The sequence below is a fragment of the Sinocyclocheilus anshuiensis genome, unplaced genomic scaffold (genome assembly GCF_001515605.1).
Source record: "Sinocyclocheilus anshuiensis isolate Anshui unplaced genomic scaffold, SAMN03320099.WGS_v1.1 scaffold13, whole genome shotgun sequence".
Taxonomy (NCBI): Eukaryota; Metazoa; Chordata; class Actinopteri; order Cypriniformes; family Cyprinidae; genus Sinocyclocheilus; species Sinocyclocheilus anshuiensis.
The window spans coordinates 381,823-398,176 of NW_015538026.1; the positions used below are offsets into that span (position 1 = coordinate 381,823).

Here is a 16,354-nt window from a genome sequence, read left to right on the forward strand (position 1 = left end):
TCACATGGAACCAGATAAAGAAATAAAACATTTTAGAAGAGAATGCAGCATCACAGTTGTCTGGACCAATAAGCATTAAGTTGTGTTGTCAGTCAGTCGTTTCCCATAATGCTTTTGATCAGCGCAGTCGGTGGAGAGCAACTGCTCAATCCGACACAGCCGCCTCGCCTTTGCACACGTCAGCATGACATCAGAGCAAGTCGGACGTAACTCGGACACTTTTCTAACCGGCGTGCATCTCGCGGTGATCACCGGTGATCGGTTCTGCGCAGATTTTGCTCATCTCAAACAAGCCTATTGATTCACTCCCGAATCGGTCCTTATGATTCACAATGAACAGAGAACTTATCAGAGCTGATTAAATAGTATATTTTTATATTTAATTATATTTCGCATTATATTTAATATATATAATTAGTGGTGTTGTACGGTTATATTTAGGTTCAGGGTCATCTAAAATTATAACAGACACCCATAATAAAAATGTATATGAAGGAAAGTATCGTGTTAAGTAGGCCTATGTACCATGATATACAAGAATAGCTGAACTGATTTTCTGAACCGATTGTGTTCGAAAGAAGCGTTTACTGGAATTGATTCGAAGCTTTACTGGGTATCACGTTTTAAGATGCCTCCATGTCCATCACACGTCCAAATGGAAAGGCCCCGCCCAACAATTATAAAAGTGTGCATGTCATTAGCCATCCATCAGGCAAAGAGGGACAAGCGCAAGATGGAAAGGGAAGCACAATCATCCAAAGGCCCAGGAAACAACAGTGCAGCTTGTAGGTGGGTATGTTCTTCAGTTTAGTGTGCAGATCAGTGGTTGTTGGATTGTTGCAGTGCCACCAAGCAAACAATTAGGGAAGTAATATATCAAGACAAAGATCTGCAAATATATACGAATTGTGAGACCCAAGTCTCGTTTGTATAGATGTCTCCCTCCAAATTCGCTGTTTAATCTATAGAAAAGACACGGGCGGCCCTGGTTGGTCAGCGCGCGTTCTGCGTGACGTGGTCTCCAGCGCCTCTCTCTCTCTCTCTCTCTCCAATCCGTTTACTTGCGCCAACAACTTCATTAAATCAAGTTTTTGGAGGCTCTCAAAATGGATCGGTATCGCACACCGTGTAGACAGTCGAGAAAAGGCAGCTCAAATGTGGAAAGAGAAGTCTGCAGGTAGTTTCGTGTTTTCGACTGGATGAAAAGTTCGTTTTTTAGCCCCGATCATCTGTTTGAAAGAGTGACTTTTCCTGCTTTAACGTTTCTCGGCGCCGATGTTTACATCCGGTTAAGGCAGCGAGCGATTTGTTTTTGTTGTAGTAGAAGGACTATTGCAATTACAACAGACATCATGATATTTGTTGTACTTTTGAACTGCAACGTAAACGTTAGTTTGAAAAGACCGTTGCGATATTTGTTGGTTCATAAACGTGTAAAGTCCTACAGTTCCCGTGTAACTTACTACCGTAGTCAATAACACTGGGTTCAAAACTGCTTCTTTTTTTCCTCTTTTTTTTTTTTTTTTTCATTAAATGCTGCAGCTTTTCGAGAACTTGTGAAATACATGTGCTGCAGTTGTCAACAAATATATGTAATGGGCGTGTTGTTGTGTTTTGCAGGCAGTTCATCAATGGATCTTGTCGCTATGGTCCGAGTTGTTACTATCTGCATGAGTTTCCTGCAGTACCTCCGTTTCAGGTTCAGTGTAGGTACTTCCAGAAAGGTGGCTGCTGGTTTGGTGATCGTTGCAGGTAAGGAGCCAGCTGGCCTTTTTTGAACATATGTTATTAGAAAAGCGGTTTACGAGTTGCATGTCTTGCAGGTATCTCCACGTTTCTCAAGCGGGTGAAGGTTCTTCAGGGAGCAGCAGACGCGGTTCAGCACCTGCGGGGTTCTTCTCTGCGCTGGCGGGCCGTTCTCTGGCTGACCGCCGAGGATCTGAGCCCTCTCTTCTCCCACCTCAAGGAGCCCGCAGCCTGAATCGGAGGGGTTCAGAGCCTCTGGTCACAAGTATGAGCGTGCTGCAGCAGAACTTTGAATGCTTGACTACAGGCATTGCAGAGGAGGAAGAGTTCGGTGTTGTGGAAGATGGACCTCCCCAGCAAGGTATTACGGTTTATTCACACTTTTCTTTTAAACTACACATCACATTTTCCTTTTATGAATTGAATTTTGTTGTCCTCTTCAGGTGCAATGAGACCACTGCAACAAATCAGTGCTACAGACTCCAGTTCTTCGCATAACTACAGCTCATCAGCCTTTGTGCCTGGCGCAGCACCTGCTGAAGTCCAAAATGTAACCGTGTCTGAAGCAGAAATGCAGGTCACAAACACTATATTCCTTAGCTCCTTGACTGCTCTATTTGGAGATCATAGGCTTGGGTTTAATTAAATATTATTGGATTAGGTGACCGGTTCACCAGAGAGACCAAATCAGGGTGGTGCTGCAGTATTGACGGAGCAACAGCATTCAAGGGCCTTAGACCAAAGCAAAGATGTGGCCTGTGGCATCTGCATGGACAAGATTTCTGAGAAATCCACCACTCCAGAACGGCGTTATGGCATCCTACCCAACTGCAATCATGCTTTCTGCATCAGCTGCATTGTTACCTGGCGAAAAACAAAGGACTTCCAGGAGGATGTCATCAAGTGAGGTTTTCTTTTCTTTCTGATTCCGCTTCTCCCTTTTGCGTGTATAAAACTGTATATATGTATATTAATTAAGTTTCTTTTTGTTTAATAATTTTTTAATAATTATGTAAACAGGGGCTGTCCACAGTGCAGAGTGAAATCCTCCTTTTACATTCCCAGCAAGCACTGGGTCTGTGATGGGGAGGAAAAGGCATCATTGATAGCCGCTTTCAAAGAAAGAAGCAGGTTAGAATGGTTCACATTCATGCTGTCAAATCTTTTGTAATGGTTTATTTGATCCTTTACGTTGATTCTGGAGTTTTGTTTATCTCTAGTAAGTTAAAGTGCACTTTCTTCATGCGTCACGGATGCTGCCCCTTTAAATCGGAGTGTATCTACAGCCATGACATGCCCCCTAATCATACACACCGTTGCAGGCGCTCGGCATCCAGGGTAATGTTTAACTAATTTTATTTTATTTTATTTGTGCATGTTATGTTCCATGTTTGTAAACTACAATTTGTTGTGCCTTTTTTATTTTTTTTTATAAATAAGTGGGAAATGTTCACTATGCTGCATTGCAGTGCTAAGCTTGCTGTATTTAACATCATCAGTTAGCCATTTTAATCTGAGTTGTTTTTAGGACACAGCTGAGATGTTGGAGGATTTGGGCATTGATGGCATCCACCTTTGGAGCTATATCTTTGCCCTAACTCTGCTGGATGAAGACGACGAAGACCTTCTGGATTTTCTTGATGACTAAGGACCTTCTAGAGTCATGTATATGTTGGCTCAGCTTTGAGTGAACTTTGCTTATCTTCTGCACTGAAATCTAATGGTCTCTTTAGGGTTGGCTTCACTTTAGCAAGTCCTAAATGTTTGGCTAATTGTTTAGCCATGTAGATTTACTTTTTTTTTTTTTTGTGTGTGTGTGTGTGTGAGAGAGTGAAAGTCTTTTGCCTTTAGTTTAAGGGAGTGTGTGGGGGAAAAAGTTTGAATGCTCAAATCTCAAACTGAGTGTCTCTTCAGGTTTAGTTGGGGAGAAACTTAGGCAAAAAAAGTTAATGTTAACTGAATGCATGATCACTTATTTCAGCTTGCTTTTCACTTGTTGATCGTTTAGTACTTCCATCTGGGCTGATTCCTGATTGTTGCAACCTTTTGTCTGATACCTTTTATATGAAATCAGATTTTAATTTTGTATACTTTGTGTAGTAGTTAATATTATTGCCAGTATTTGCAAAACACTAAATGTGCAACCTGTCAGCAGGCTTTTGATTATATTGTTCTCTTCAGCAGTGTTAACAGGTTATACCAGGACTTGATGTCACATTTTATTACTTTTAGTATGTGTTTATATTCAAAGAAAAGTGAAAATAAAAAAAGTTCCACTGTTTGCCTTACTTGATCCTCTCGGTCTCTTTAATTTGTATATGTGCTGCCACAGATGCTTTGAGGAGGGTGGGGGCACTCTGGAGAAGTTGTATTTTCTACAAATAATTCCATTTTAAATTAGGATGACACTATGGCAAAACCGGTTCAGAATGTCGCCCTAGGGCTTTTCTATTGTAATTCCGCTCCAAACCTGCAGGAGTCTCCACTGTACAATAAGCGTTTGTTTAGAGCCACATAAAGAACTGATCCGAAACTTTGTACACAACTTCCTTGAGCTTTCAGCAGTGTTATGATCCGTCATTGTTTTGATAATAAATATATCTGCTGTGTCTGGGCGGACCGCTACGGATATCATTTTGATAAATGACAGTAGTAGCAGGCTTCGTCGGTGATGTCCGATATCTGTGATTGCGCTCCAGTGATGGATCTGAAGGCTCTGGTGCAGCGTTTTGACGGACGGGCCCGGTTGCTGGTTCACGCACTGCATTCAGGAGCAGCCGGAGTGAGCAATGCGCAGACAGTTTTCAATAAACAGCGCAGATCTGATCCAGATTACACCCTCACTCAGTTTTTGGAAACTTTGTGCCAGTGGGAAGCATCTGTGCACGAGCACGCTCTCGTTCTGTGAGTAGACCGTCACAACGCAAGATGGGTGCGAAATGGTCCTAATTCTGTTGAGAATAATGTCACCAGGCAAACAGTCATAGTTATGAAATATTTTACTACTTCACAGATTGTTTTTTACCACCTTCACCTGTAACTGTCTAGTGATGTATGAAAAAAGTGGACTGGAGTTTAGTATAGGCTAAATAAAAGGTTCAACTCGACTGCGTTAAGATATGTGGCAAAATTCGTAACATTTTTAACGTGATTTTCTTTTTTTGTAAATCAATGCCTCAAAAGCCTGTTCATATATATATATATATATATATATATATAATCATTTGCATATATGCATATAAATATATAATCATTTGCTCTAATCAACTAAACAGTTGATTATGCAATCGTTATTTAAAGAATAAAATGGAAAATAAAATCAATATTTTGAATTAAAAGTCATTTTGAATATTGTTTTGTGTTTCTATTATATTCCTATTGTGTTGTGAAATATGTCCCTTGCCTCTTAAGGGTTAAAGATCCGTCTATTGTTAAATAATACACTGAATTCGTTTGGGTGAGTAATTCTTCTCTTTTGTTTTACAGTAAACCTTTGGTGTGCCTGTTTTCTGAAGGCTTTAAGCGAAATCTGCTGTGTTTTCTACATCTGATTCACCCTGGACTGCCCAAAGACCGTGTTCTTTCCCTGCTTCAGTGTCTGACTCAGGATGACGTGGAAAATCAGTGGACTTGTGCCTTAATCAAGCAGCTCCAAAGAGATATTGAGGGCACTAGGAAAGGGACCCTCCTCACCTCAAACTGTACGGGGAAACTAAAGAGTCTCTGTGAGAGATTCAGGAATGCTAATGCAAAGGGAAGATGGGCCTCTTGTTTTGAGGGGCTTGGAGCAGAGGGTAAAGAGACCAAAGTGCCAGTTTATTCTCAGAAAAAGAGAAAAAGCGACAACATGGATCATGATGGAGATGCCCAGGAAGATCACCAAAGTAAAAGGGTAAAGATGGATTTCTGTCCAAGTGAAGAAGAAGAAGAGAGGTTGACTGAAGAGGAGGAACCTAAAATGAGAACATCACAGCTGGACCAAAGTGCTGCTTCTGTATCACAGGCTCGCTCTGATGCGTTGGGGTCTTCAAAAAATCTGCCAGACCACATGAAGGTAAAGTGGAATTCACTGCAGTTAAACTGATTTTTCATGCTCAGAAATAGCCTATTTTCCACAATTTGACAAGTAAAAGTTCACAGACAGTTGCACAGATAGGTTGTTAAAATCTCTTCATGTAGAAACCTCAGAAAAGTTGCTGTTCTTCAGGATAAATAAATGATCGATTCGTGTTCTTGTCAGATTTTTTTTTTTTTACATTTTCACATTCCCTTTTTAGGCTGCTGTTCCCGTGATCAGAGAATTACTAGATACAGAGTCAGCGGTAAGAAATCTTTGTTTTATTATGCCAATGTAATTGCTTTTATCTTTTCTTTTGGTATAATTTTTTAACATATTTATTTTTTCCTTCACAGTGGGACGAGAGCTCTGGGTTTGCTCTGAAAGTATTTCATGAATGTGACCCCAATGAGGTTTGTGGTGTTTTACTTGAAAATGAACTGCTTTTTAGGTTTGTTATCCAGAAATGTTTCCATCACTATGGATTTGTTGTATCTGATCACAGGTGGAGGTATTGTGTTCAATGCTGTGTTTGTCAGAAGCATCTGACCAGAGTTTACCTCAGTTCTGTAGCTGGCTGTTGGAACTGTCGCCAGACCTCAGTCACAGCACTGCTTGTGCTGTGATCACACACCTTCTGCTGCCAAAAGTTAGTACAATACATTCATGTTTGTCACAGGATACGATTTAAAAATGATTTTAACCAATATACTACTGTTTAAAATTTTGGCATTGGGAAATTAAATAATTTTTATTCAGCAAGTACTATTAAATTCATCATAAGTGACAGTAATAAATACTTGAACTTTCTATTGATCAAAAAAGCTTGATAAAATGTAAATCATAATTTCCACAAAAATATTAAGCTACACAACACTTTGCATTATTGATAATAATAAAAATATTTCTTGAGCTGCAAATCAGCATATTAGAATGATTACTGAAGGGTCGTGTGACACTGAAAACTGGAGTAATGGCTGCAGAAAAAAAATAAGCTTTGAGATCAAAAGTATAAATTTGATGTAACAAAATAGAAAACAGTCATTTTAAATTGTAATAATATTTCACAATATTATTTTGTTTACTCTATTTGTGATCAAATAAATGCAGCCTTAGTGAGCATAAGTGACTTTTTGTAAAAACAAGAATCGGACCAACCTCAGACTTTTAAACTGTAGTGTGTATGGGTGTTTAGCTCCTTTTATGGTTATTTATGCATTTCTCTGCCTTAGATTCTGTCCCTCGCAGAACCTGCCTCTCGCTGTTTGGTAACAGCCATAATATCTCTTTGCAGTCGTTACCCCAGGCCAACCTGCCAGGCTCTGATAGAGCCAGTTTTACAGAAGGGACAAACTGGTATGAGTAGGTTTTTTCACCTGGATATCAAATATGCACCATTCATATTTATACATTTAATATATCAGATCTTTTTTCTGTAAACAGTAATTGCATTTTTTGTTTAGGAAGCGCCCAGGCAGAATTACTCTGTAAACTAGTAGTGAACTGCCTTGAGCCACATCACAGGCTTTTTGTATTCCGGTCAGTCTGAATATCGCAATTAAGCTTTAAGAAGGAAATGGGTCTTAGTCATTTATGGAATAAATTGTGCTCGAGTAATTTGACACGGTTTAGCTGATCACAGAAATTTGCTTGCAAATCTTAGAGCAATACTTGGAGTGTCCTGGGATGAGGGAGTGTTATCAGTCATCCATGCATTGCTGGATTCAAAGGTACTTCAGAAAGCTCTTTCCAATCTTAAAGGATCTTTTAGTCTCATGTTAATGGTTTCTGTTGTTATGCGTACAGCTTGAGCTGAGTGAGAAGGATTTCTCTCTCTTCACCGATCAGCTTTGCAGCCAGTCTCCACATTTCAGCAAATCTATGAAGTTTGCCAAGATGTTGCTGAGTGTCTTGACCAAGTATCAGTCACATGTGAGTATAACTGTAATGACGGGAAATAACTCATTCAGATAGTTAAAAAAAAAAACGCCTCAACAAAACCTTATATTAAGGAGAATTGTATGGTCCTCAGAGCATCTTTAGTTCTACAAAACCCAATTCGCAATTTACAGAGGCATATGATAGTAACCAATAAACATCAGATTAATAAATATCTAGATGTTAAAATGTTTTTTTTTTAAAGCTAGCATAAAACTGCTGATTAATTAGTTTTATTTTATTTTTTTTACATTTCAGGTGAATCCTGCATGCCACCACACACTTTCCAGTTGCCTGTCTTTCAATGAAACCTTCCTCAAGAAATCATTGCAGGCTGCATTAAAAAGGATTTCCCTGTGAATCATATTATGCCCATTTTAAATGGCACTTTAGTATATGAGTTTCATTCAATCTGATTGTATAATTTTGTGAATATATTTTGTAAATGTAATAATTCCTTTGTACTGTATAGTTGTATTGAGATAAAAAAATATAAATTGAGTTGAATTACACTTCATATCAATATTTATTTATATTATTTATTCAACTTATTTTTTTCAATTAAACGGTCTGATTCATATTATTTAAATGTAATGTCCTGGACACATTTGAATGCTTTAAGGTGAATTATTGTATTATTGTATATTACTTATTGTATGTGTGTGTGTATATATATATATGTATATATATGTATATATATGTATGTATATATATATGTATATATATGTATATATATATATGTATATATATGTATATACACAGGCTTTATTGAATCTCCCTGCAGCAGTGAACTGTACATTATTTTGTTTTCTTTCCTTCAGTAGGAGCGAATGTGTTAATGTTTTACTGCAAAATATATATATATATATATACATGCATATATAATGTAATTATGCATGGCACACACTTTTTTTGACACATTAAAAACAATAGTTTGTGAAATGTAAAGTTCTCTTCTGGTTACATTTCTATTGCCACAACAATCATGGCGGCTTTGGAAGTCCGTTTTTCACACTCGGGCGCATATATTCGGCGCAACTTCCTTTCATATTTCCTTTTTCGAGCTCAGTGAGAAAGGAGAGGCGTCACGGCAAAATGAGGCACGTGAGAAATGTTCATATATAATGTATTAAAATCTTTGCACATTTTTATTTCACCGTTTAATAGATATATGAGCAAATATATCATTAAGCAATGTCAGTCGGAGACACTGGAGATTTGATTTCGTTGTCAACCTCGAGCAGCTCTTGAGAGAGAACGTACCGCGCAGCATAGCGGGTTATCTGGAATACAATCCGGTTGGATCCGACGATTAGTTAACTTAATCAGAAATTAATCTTGTTCTAACTGTTATTATTCATATCTAACCTAAGTAATATCGATATATTGATGTTTGTTTAACGGAGTTTGGAGGCGTGTTAATGATTCATTCACTGGTCAGTCTTGTGTAATCATCGCGATATATGCACTCGAGGCACTCGGAACAAACTGTAGTCATGCAAGTAATCATTGTAATTATTTATTTTTTTAACAGCAAGGTCTCAAGAGACACATTGTACGAGGCTGTTCGGGAGGTCCAGGCTGGTTCCCGTCTTAAGAAGCGAAAGTAAGATTCCGGTCATGGTGTGCTTCATTAGCTGACAGCATAAGGCCACATAAACATTTATAGTATCTATTTTTGTCGTATTTTTATTATTTTTTATTGCTAGCAATTATTTAAATTGTGGACAGCTTTTGTTTTTAGTTGTTTAGTGCCATTGTGTAGAAATTGAGATTGATACTGGCATCTTCTACTTCACTGTGTACTACGTACTACTGTCTAATAAATACGTACTAGTGAAGCTTGAACATATACTTGTAGCTCTTGGTGTAGTTACCAGTAACTAAGTATGTAGTAGTAGTAGCAGTAGTCTCTTGAGTAGTTAATAATGAACTGAATAATAACTATTAGGGACCAGCAACAATTGGAATTCAAACTAGTTAAATGTGAGTGGCTTATCTCTTTTTTTTTTTTTTTAAACCAGTAGTTATGGAATAGTCACTGGAGTAGTGATTAGTAGTCACTAGTACTATTGAAAGTTAATTTCTGGTCAACACAAACCAGTTACTGCGTTACTTGATAGTAGTTAAACGGCTACTTGTTCAATTAATAAATGTTTGCCATAAAAAATTAGCCTATGCTTAAATATAAGCTGTATATTAGTTAACAGCCCCAAGTGTTTAACCTCAGTATGTAGCAGTTACTTGCATACAAGATATTTATAGTGGCTTTTATATTTAAGGTTTCTTGAGACTGTGGAACTGCAGATCAGCTTGAAGAACTACGATCCCCAGAAGGACAAGCGTTTCTCAGGCACTGTCAGGTTCGGACCTTTACTGTATCACCCAGCCTTCTGTCTGCCTGCCCTTTGCTCTGCCTGAATAAATATCTGGATATCTTGACATGAATTTAATAATTCAGTCAATTAAATTTCATGAATGAGGAGGTTAAAGGCAGGCAGTAGAGAACAGCCTCGGGTAGTCTGTCTGAACCATCCATTCTCTGGATTGGTGAAGCAGGCGGACCCCTACCCTGGGTCTTAAAACATGAGGGGAGGCTATAGGTGACGGTGTTCATGCCGTCATACCTAAGCCGACCATTTTGTTAAGTGCCTGTGCTATCAACACCTGATTACAGCTGAGGTGGTATGGGTAAGACTCTTCTGTTCTGCCTCGCGTTGGTCAAAAGGGGTCTGATATGCTTCTGTTTGTCAGTCAGTGTTTTCCGTCACCCCTCGCAGGCTGAAGACCACCCCACGTCCCAAGTTCTCCGTGTGCATCCTTGGTGACCAGCAGCATTGTGATGAAGCCAAGGCTGCTGAGCTTCCACACATGGACATCGAGGCTCTTAAAAAGCTCAACAAGAACAAGAAAATGGTCAAGAAGCTGGGTGAGTTTCCTTTCGAGGGAACATTAGCAATAAAACATGCATGTGTTCAGTGCCATAGTTTATGTTCTGGATTGAGTGTACATATTAATGCATCTTGTTGGTTCTCTTTTTAGCAAAGAAGTATGATGCTTTCCTGGCTTCTGAGTCTCTGATCAAGCAGATTCCTCGTATCTTGGGACCTGGCCTCAACAAGGCAGGAAAGTTCCCCTCTCTTCTCACCCATAACGAGAACCTGGCCACCAAGGTGGATGAAGTGAAATCCACCATCAAATTCCAGATGAAGAAGGTATGCTTTTATTAAAGAGTTTGCTTTTACTCAGCAATGGACACATTAAATTGATCAAAAGTGACCGTACAGACATTTGTAATTTTTCCTTAAGACTTACATTTTAAATAAATGCTGTTTTGAATTTTCTATTGATAAACAATTCTGAAAAAAAATGTATGACTTTCCACAAAAATATGTAATGTAGTAATGACTGCTCTCAAATTCAGCTTTGTCGTCACAAGAATAAATGACATTTTAAAAAGTAGAAAATGTTTTTTTTCCCTTTTAATATATTATCCCAATATTACTGTTTTTACTGTATTTTTGTTCAAGTAAATGGAACCTTGTTGAGCATAAGAGACTTCTTTCAAACACATTTTTAAAAATTCATACAGACCCCATATTTTCTAAAGAGTATATTACAAATTGTAATATGTTGTACATGCTGATTGAGAGGCTTCATTTTAAGAACATCTGAATTTGTATTACTTGAAGTTGATAATGGTCTTCTGTTACGTTCAGGTTCTGTGTCTGGCTGTGGCCGTTGGTCACGTCAGGATGACTGAGGAAGAGCTGGTCTACAACATCCACCTGGCTGTGAACTTCCTGGTGTCTCTGCTGAAGAAGAACTGGCAGAATGTCAGAGCACTCTACATCAAGAGCACCATGGGAAAGCCACAGCGCCTCTATTAGAGACTGTTCCTCAAATTTATACAATAAATGTGGAGTTGATCCAAATCTCGTCTGTTTTTGTGTCTTTCCTAATGTCCTTTCAAATGAGTGCTCTTTCTACATATGCTCATTTGATCAGTATTATTGTGAAAGTTGCACAAATTGATTAGAATTGTGTCTCAAAGGTTTGTAGAACATTTATAGACTGTAAGGAGGCTGTGTAGTGCCATGGAGTTCTTAGAAAAAGCTTGATGTAAAACTGCTTCACATGCATAAATGCATGAATTTTATATTCAATTGGTTAAAACATTAAAGGCAATTTTGCGAGATGTCTCACCTTCATGGTGTATTGTAGCATGCACACCAAGCTAAGTATATTTTGCAGCTGTGTTTTGTAGCTTTAATTTTCGCTCCATTCTGGTTTTGTTATACTAGTGTCTTTGGCAGCCATGACTTGTCTAAAACAGCGTCATTAGTCTGCCAGTTTCCTTGACCATCTCTTAATGAGATTAAGTATTGTCTGTTAGGAGTAAGGAGAGGTGGAGAGCAAGAAATCACAGCAAATGTCATGGTAAGCAAGCATTTGCCTTTATTTTCTATACTTTGTGGATGTTACCTTGAGCAGTAGCAGTAAATCTGCATGTGAGATGGGTGATTATTGAGGTTGGACTGAATTTAAGTCTAAGTAGATGGCTTTTGTTCATAGACAAGAATATGTAGGTAGAATTCATAACTTGTGTAGAAAACTTGTTTTTAATGTTTAAAACAAATGTAAAACACCCCCGGTTTCACAGACATGGCTTAAGCCTAGTTCTAGACTAAAATGTAAGTCTGAGCTGTTTCAACTGAAAGAAACTTGCACTGACTGATCTTAAAATATATTAGTGCCTTTGTTTTGTCTCAAAAAGCACACCAGTAATGTTTTTTTTTCTAAGCACGGTTATAAAAATTGCTTAAATGTCCTAATTGAACTATGGCCTAATCCTGGCTTAGTCTAAGCCCTGTCTGTGAAACCGGGCCTTAATGTTGTTGGGGAAATAAGCATACACATTAGTTAAGATTCTACAGTCTGGATCTACTTTTTTAGACTTCTTTATTTTGCGACTTAGAATTAATCTAAAAATGAAGTAAATGTTTTGAAAATTGTTTTCAACATCTTCATAAACTTTGTCTAATCCAGTCATTACTATATTTTTATAGCATTATGTACTATAGTATATATTACAATATATTTTGTTTAAACGATCAGGCCTGTGAAGAAAATCAAGTCCTGACCAACAACCAGACAGAGACCAGTGAAAATGACTGAGGAAGGTAATGCCTCAACAAAACCATTTACTTACCATAATTTCCTGCTATACAGGGTATATTAAAGACGTTTAAGTGACTTTTTCCTCTTCTGAAGGGTCTAGACACGAGGACCAAATTGCCTTAGAAGAGTCGTCTGTTATGGTGAGGCTGGGTCCTAACAGGTGATTTACTCAGACATAAACAAAAGCTAGCTTTTTAAGTCACATCAGCCATTTATTTGGTTATTCAAATATTTGATTTCTGATTTATGGACATAAATTCCAATAATGTCTCTTATTTCACTCCATCTTTATTGTTGGTTATTTCACCCCATCATAGTGTTGATATGACAGAGGAGGAATTGGAGGTCAGTCCTGTTTGATTTAGATAAATACATACATGCATACATACATAAATGGACATTCGTACCATCAACGTGAAGTGATGGTTTTCAGTTCTCTTTAAAGTGTGGCATACCTTCATAATTCTGTTCCATGTAGATTCTCTTTTTTATCTAAATAAATGTACTTTTATTTTTTTTATGGTATTTTTATTTTACTTTTAAATTGTATTTTTATTATTATTATTTAATTTAGCTTTTCGTTACTTTACAAACCCCCTGCACAGGCTGCTTTCTCTCAGCTGTCTCTGGCCTTTCGCTGTGACCAGTACACTGGAGATGGAGGAACACGCTCGGGACAATGCTGAGGACAACCTCAAACTGGAAGTGGAAAGAGGCATGGAAGTGCTCGAGGTACGACTACAGAATGAGAATTTTTTTTTTAATCATTGCTTTTTTGGATTTAGCCTATGCCAATTCTAGATTTGTATTTTTGTCACTAGACACTCAAGGGAATGTGTTTAGATATCAAACGTGCCGGGCTTCTCCGGCATCTTGTGTTGTCTCTTAACATTATCGGAGGCACCATCGGACGAATCTCCAAGACAGCAGAGGTTCTTGGGGCTGTGCATCAGGTATCGGTCGATACTAACCCTTTAGACTGGTGGTTTAATAAATATTTTAATATGTTAAATCCCATTCTGTTTCTGTGAGAAGGAGGCTAAAGTGAGCCGTGCAGTGGAACTCATGGTGGCTCATGTGGAGAACCTGAAGCGCCGTCACGTGAGGAACAGCGTTGAACAGGAGGAGATGAAGAAACAGATGCAAGCAGAGGGGTAGGAAAACACCCATTTAGTTCTTTCACAATGTTAAAGTTATGATGCATCCACTAGCATTTTGGAAAAAATGTATCTGTGTCACTGCAGAGAAAATTGACGCTATTGAAAAGCTGGAAAAAAGACCTACAGAAGGTATTGACTGCATACTTGTTTGGCTTTCATTCTGAAAAATGATTTTGTTGTTTGTTTTCTTGGTTTAAGTAGATATATAAATAATTTATAGTTCGGATGTGAATTATATGATTTGTTTCGAGTATCATCAGATAATAATCTCTTTCTTTTGTCTCACTCTCAGCCACATACGGCGTAGAATCAGTACAAACATCATTGCAAAGCAAATCCAGGTCGGTGCACAATGATTCTCATTCATTCAATGACCACAATAAACTTCTAGTCTAAATTTAATTGAAGTGCACTTGTAATTTTCTTTTCTCTTTTATTCGAAGAGGCAAAAATTGAAGGAGTCAGAAGCTATATTATCTTCAGTGACCAGTGAGATTAGTGAAGAGATAAAATCAACCACACAGAAACCTGACCACACAGATGACTGCCAAATGAACAGAGGGTAATTTGGATACATTTGTATATTTATAGTTGCAATGTAACAGAAATAGTGACATATCTTCTCTTCTGTATAGACAGCTGCAGGGATGATGTATTTTTGTAGGCCAAAACCCAGAAACAAAATAGCATTTTAGCACTTCCAGTTCTATCATCCTGAGGTCATTGGCCTTGTTTCACTGGGTTTTGGTTAACACAAGTTCAAGATATTTTCATGCTGTATTCTATGACCTAAAATATTTGAAAGATTTAAAGAGTAAAGATGTTTTTTTAAAGCTTTTACTTGTCTTGAAAAAGGCAGGTGCTAACAAGTGGTTAAATGGGACTGCAGAGGTTGTTAAATGCCATCACATTGCACTGGTTAACTCATCTAATAACTAGTCCACTTTCACAGCCTCATTGTGTTTATAATCGCACTCTTGCAAATTATTGTAACTCAAACTTTCAGAGTAAATAAAGACTGAAAGAGTTGTTGGCAGCTTAGTGATTGTGAAGTCATGCGATCGTGGTGTAGTTCATTTATAGTCTACATTTAGATTTTGACTTCTGCCAGTTGTATTTACATCAAAATAAATAAAAGTTGTGTTCATTTGTGAACATTATAATGATGAACAGAATGTGTAAGAATAATAAACTTTTGTTGGTTTGAGCTTATTGTCCACAATAATCTAAAAGCCAGTGGAAAAATCCCATTGGATTTTTTGTCCAGGGTACCAGTGTGATGCTAACTTCCAGGTTGGCCTACAAAAATACATCATCACTGTAGTGATGTACATCTGAGTGAAACAGATTATCGAACAAATAGAGGCTAGAGACTTGATTCAGTTTACATGAATGAGCCATTAACAATAAAATCAATAACATTTATAAAATAGATAAGGTGAATTTTAATTTCATGACAACTTTGTTAACATGAAATCAAATGTGAACCTATTGACTGACTTTATACAGATTTCTAATGGATAAAATCAAGTCCTGTCTTACATTTTTTTTCTTGTTTCATATCCTGTTTTACTTGGGAATACATAACATTTTGGAAATGAATTGGGTTGTGAATGATGTTTTATGCTGAAATACTACAGTATGAGTGTGATTAATAACCACATCCAAAGTCTCACATTTCCATAGGCAAGTAGTACCTCAAGATGACAGTCCCTCACAAACTGTCACGGTGGATGCTACTGAGGAGACATCCTCTGCCCAGATTCATCCCAATCAGACTCTGAGGCTTGAACTGGACCCCGCCTTTGTAAAAAAGTAGGTAAAAGTTTTAAATCTGAAAGTGCACCGTGTATAAAATTATTGTCTCTCAAAAGAAAGAGTCGATTCTGAATCATTGAAATGAGTCGTTTTTAAAACGAATCCCAAGCCGTTTCATATTGACGTCAACATGAAACATTAGCATATTGCCCGCCCACTTGTTGGTCGTTTTGCGTTGGTCTGAATGAAAATGCAAATTAATTTTGTGCCACTAGGTGCCGCTTTTAGAGCGGTAAAAATAGCGGTTTCCCCGGTAACGCTGTACACAAAGCAGCACTGCGCTCACAAACGCTGCTTTATCAGGCATTACAGGCGTGATGAAATGAAAATGAGACCAATCGGACCAATCACTGCAGATTAGCGTCACGCAAAGGAGGGGTTTGGAAAAATTAATTGTTAAAGGGATCGTTTGGGAGTCGTTGAGCAAGTAAGGTAAAAATAAATGCATATTATA

The 16,354-nt window shown here is 37.8% G+C and overlaps 4 protein-coding genes across 5 annotated transcripts; all 4 read left to right on the forward strand.

Annotated features, from left to right (window-relative positions):
* The first annotated feature begins 694 nt into the window (after positions 1-694).
* LOC107678829 (E3 ubiquitin-protein ligase makorin-1-like) lies at positions 695-4,006 on the forward strand. 2 transcript variants are annotated; one of them, XM_016474247.1, is made up of 8 exons: positions 695-789; positions 1,621-1,752; positions 1,824-2,107; positions 2,190-2,323; positions 2,408-2,649; positions 2,767-2,877; positions 2,967-3,084; positions 3,275-4,006. In XM_016474247.1, the coding sequence occupies exons 1-8, from the start codon at positions 734-736 to the stop codon at positions 3,392-3,394; spliced, it is 1,197 nt and encodes a 398-aa protein (XP_016329733.1). In that variant the 5' UTR covers positions 695-733; the 3' UTR covers positions 3,395-4,006. The 2 variants fall into 2 exon arrangements, with proteins under 2 accessions (XP_016329733.1, XP_016329740.1); XM_016474254.1 differs by lacking the exon at positions 695-789 and adding an exon at positions 1,060-1,177.
* Positions 4,007-4,281: 275 nt separating this feature from the next.
* Positions 4,282-8,116, forward strand: LOC107678824 (Fanconi anemia group E protein-like). The gene is made up of 10 exons (XM_016474234.1): positions 4,282-4,650; positions 5,233-5,800; positions 6,024-6,068; positions 6,160-6,216; positions 6,309-6,452; positions 7,036-7,159; positions 7,267-7,342; positions 7,467-7,533; positions 7,610-7,735; positions 8,000-8,116. Exons 1-10 carry the CDS (start codon positions 4,418-4,420, stop codon positions 8,099-8,101), a joined length of 1,542 nt encoding a protein of 513 aa, XP_016329720.1. The 5' UTR covers positions 4,282-4,417; the 3' UTR covers positions 8,102-8,116.
* A 633-nt stretch (positions 8,117-8,749) lies between these two features.
* On the forward strand, positions 8,750-11,681 carry LOC107678844 (60S ribosomal protein L10a). Its single transcript, XM_016474266.1, has 6 exons — positions 8,750-8,841; positions 9,276-9,347; positions 10,024-10,104; positions 10,522-10,670; positions 10,784-10,956; positions 11,461-11,681. The coding sequence occupies exons 1-6, from the start codon at positions 8,837-8,839 to the stop codon at positions 11,629-11,631; spliced, it is 651 nt and encodes a 216-aa protein (XP_016329752.1). The 5' UTR covers positions 8,750-8,836; the 3' UTR covers positions 11,632-11,681.
* A 257-nt stretch (positions 11,682-11,938) lies between these two features.
* On the forward strand, positions 11,939-14,438 carry LOC107680021 (lymphoid-restricted membrane protein-like). Its single transcript, XM_016475767.1, is given in 10 exon segments — positions 11,939-11,954; positions 12,138-12,181; positions 12,860-12,915; positions 13,005-13,082; positions 13,240-13,267; positions 13,528-13,574; positions 13,576-13,654; positions 13,744-13,875; positions 13,958-14,076; positions 14,375-14,438. Coding segments are annotated over 10 exon segments (663 nt in total).
* The last annotated feature ends 1,916 nt before the right edge of the window (positions 14,439-16,354 follow it).

What these genes read in the sequence shown, in the direction of transcription:
- LOC107678844 (XM_016474266.1), top strand. An exon ending in CGTTTCTCAGGCACTGTCAG is followed by an intron (nt 10,105 to 10,521) that starts GTTCGGACCTTT and finishes CACCCCTCGCAG; the next exon opens with GCTGAAGACCACCCCACGTC. An exon ending in GAAAATGGTCAAGAAGCTGG is followed by an intron (nt 10,671 to 10,783) that starts GTGAGTTTCCTT and finishes TTCTCTTTTTAG; the next exon opens with CAAAGAAGTATGATGCTTTC.
- LOC107678824 (XM_016474234.1), top strand. Translation starts at nt 4,418, where the DNA reads ATGTCCGATATCTGTGATTGCGCTCCAGTGATGGATCTGAAGGCTCTG. An exon ending in ATGAATGTGACCCCAATGAG is followed by an intron (nt 6,217 to 6,308) that starts GTTTGTGGTGTT and finishes ATCTGATCACAG; the next exon opens with GTGGAGGTATTGTGTTCAAT. An exon ending in CACAGGCTTTTTGTATTCCG is followed by an intron (nt 7,343 to 7,466) that starts GTCAGTCTGAAT and finishes TGCAAATCTTAG; the next exon opens with AGCAATACTTGGAGTGTCCT.
- LOC107678829 (XM_016474254.1), top strand. Translation starts at nt 1,107, where the DNA reads ATGGATCGGTATCGCACACCGTGTAGACAGTCGAGAAAAGGCAGCTCA. An exon ending in GTGGAAAGAGAAGTCTGCAG is followed by an intron (nt 1,178 to 1,620) that starts GTAGTTTCGTGT and finishes TGTGTTTTGCAG; the next exon opens with GCAGTTCATCAATGGATCTT. An exon ending in TGGTTTGGTGATCGTTGCAG is followed by an intron (nt 1,753 to 1,823) that starts GTAAGGAGCCAG and finishes CATGTCTTGCAG; the next exon opens with GTATCTCCACGTTTCTCAAG.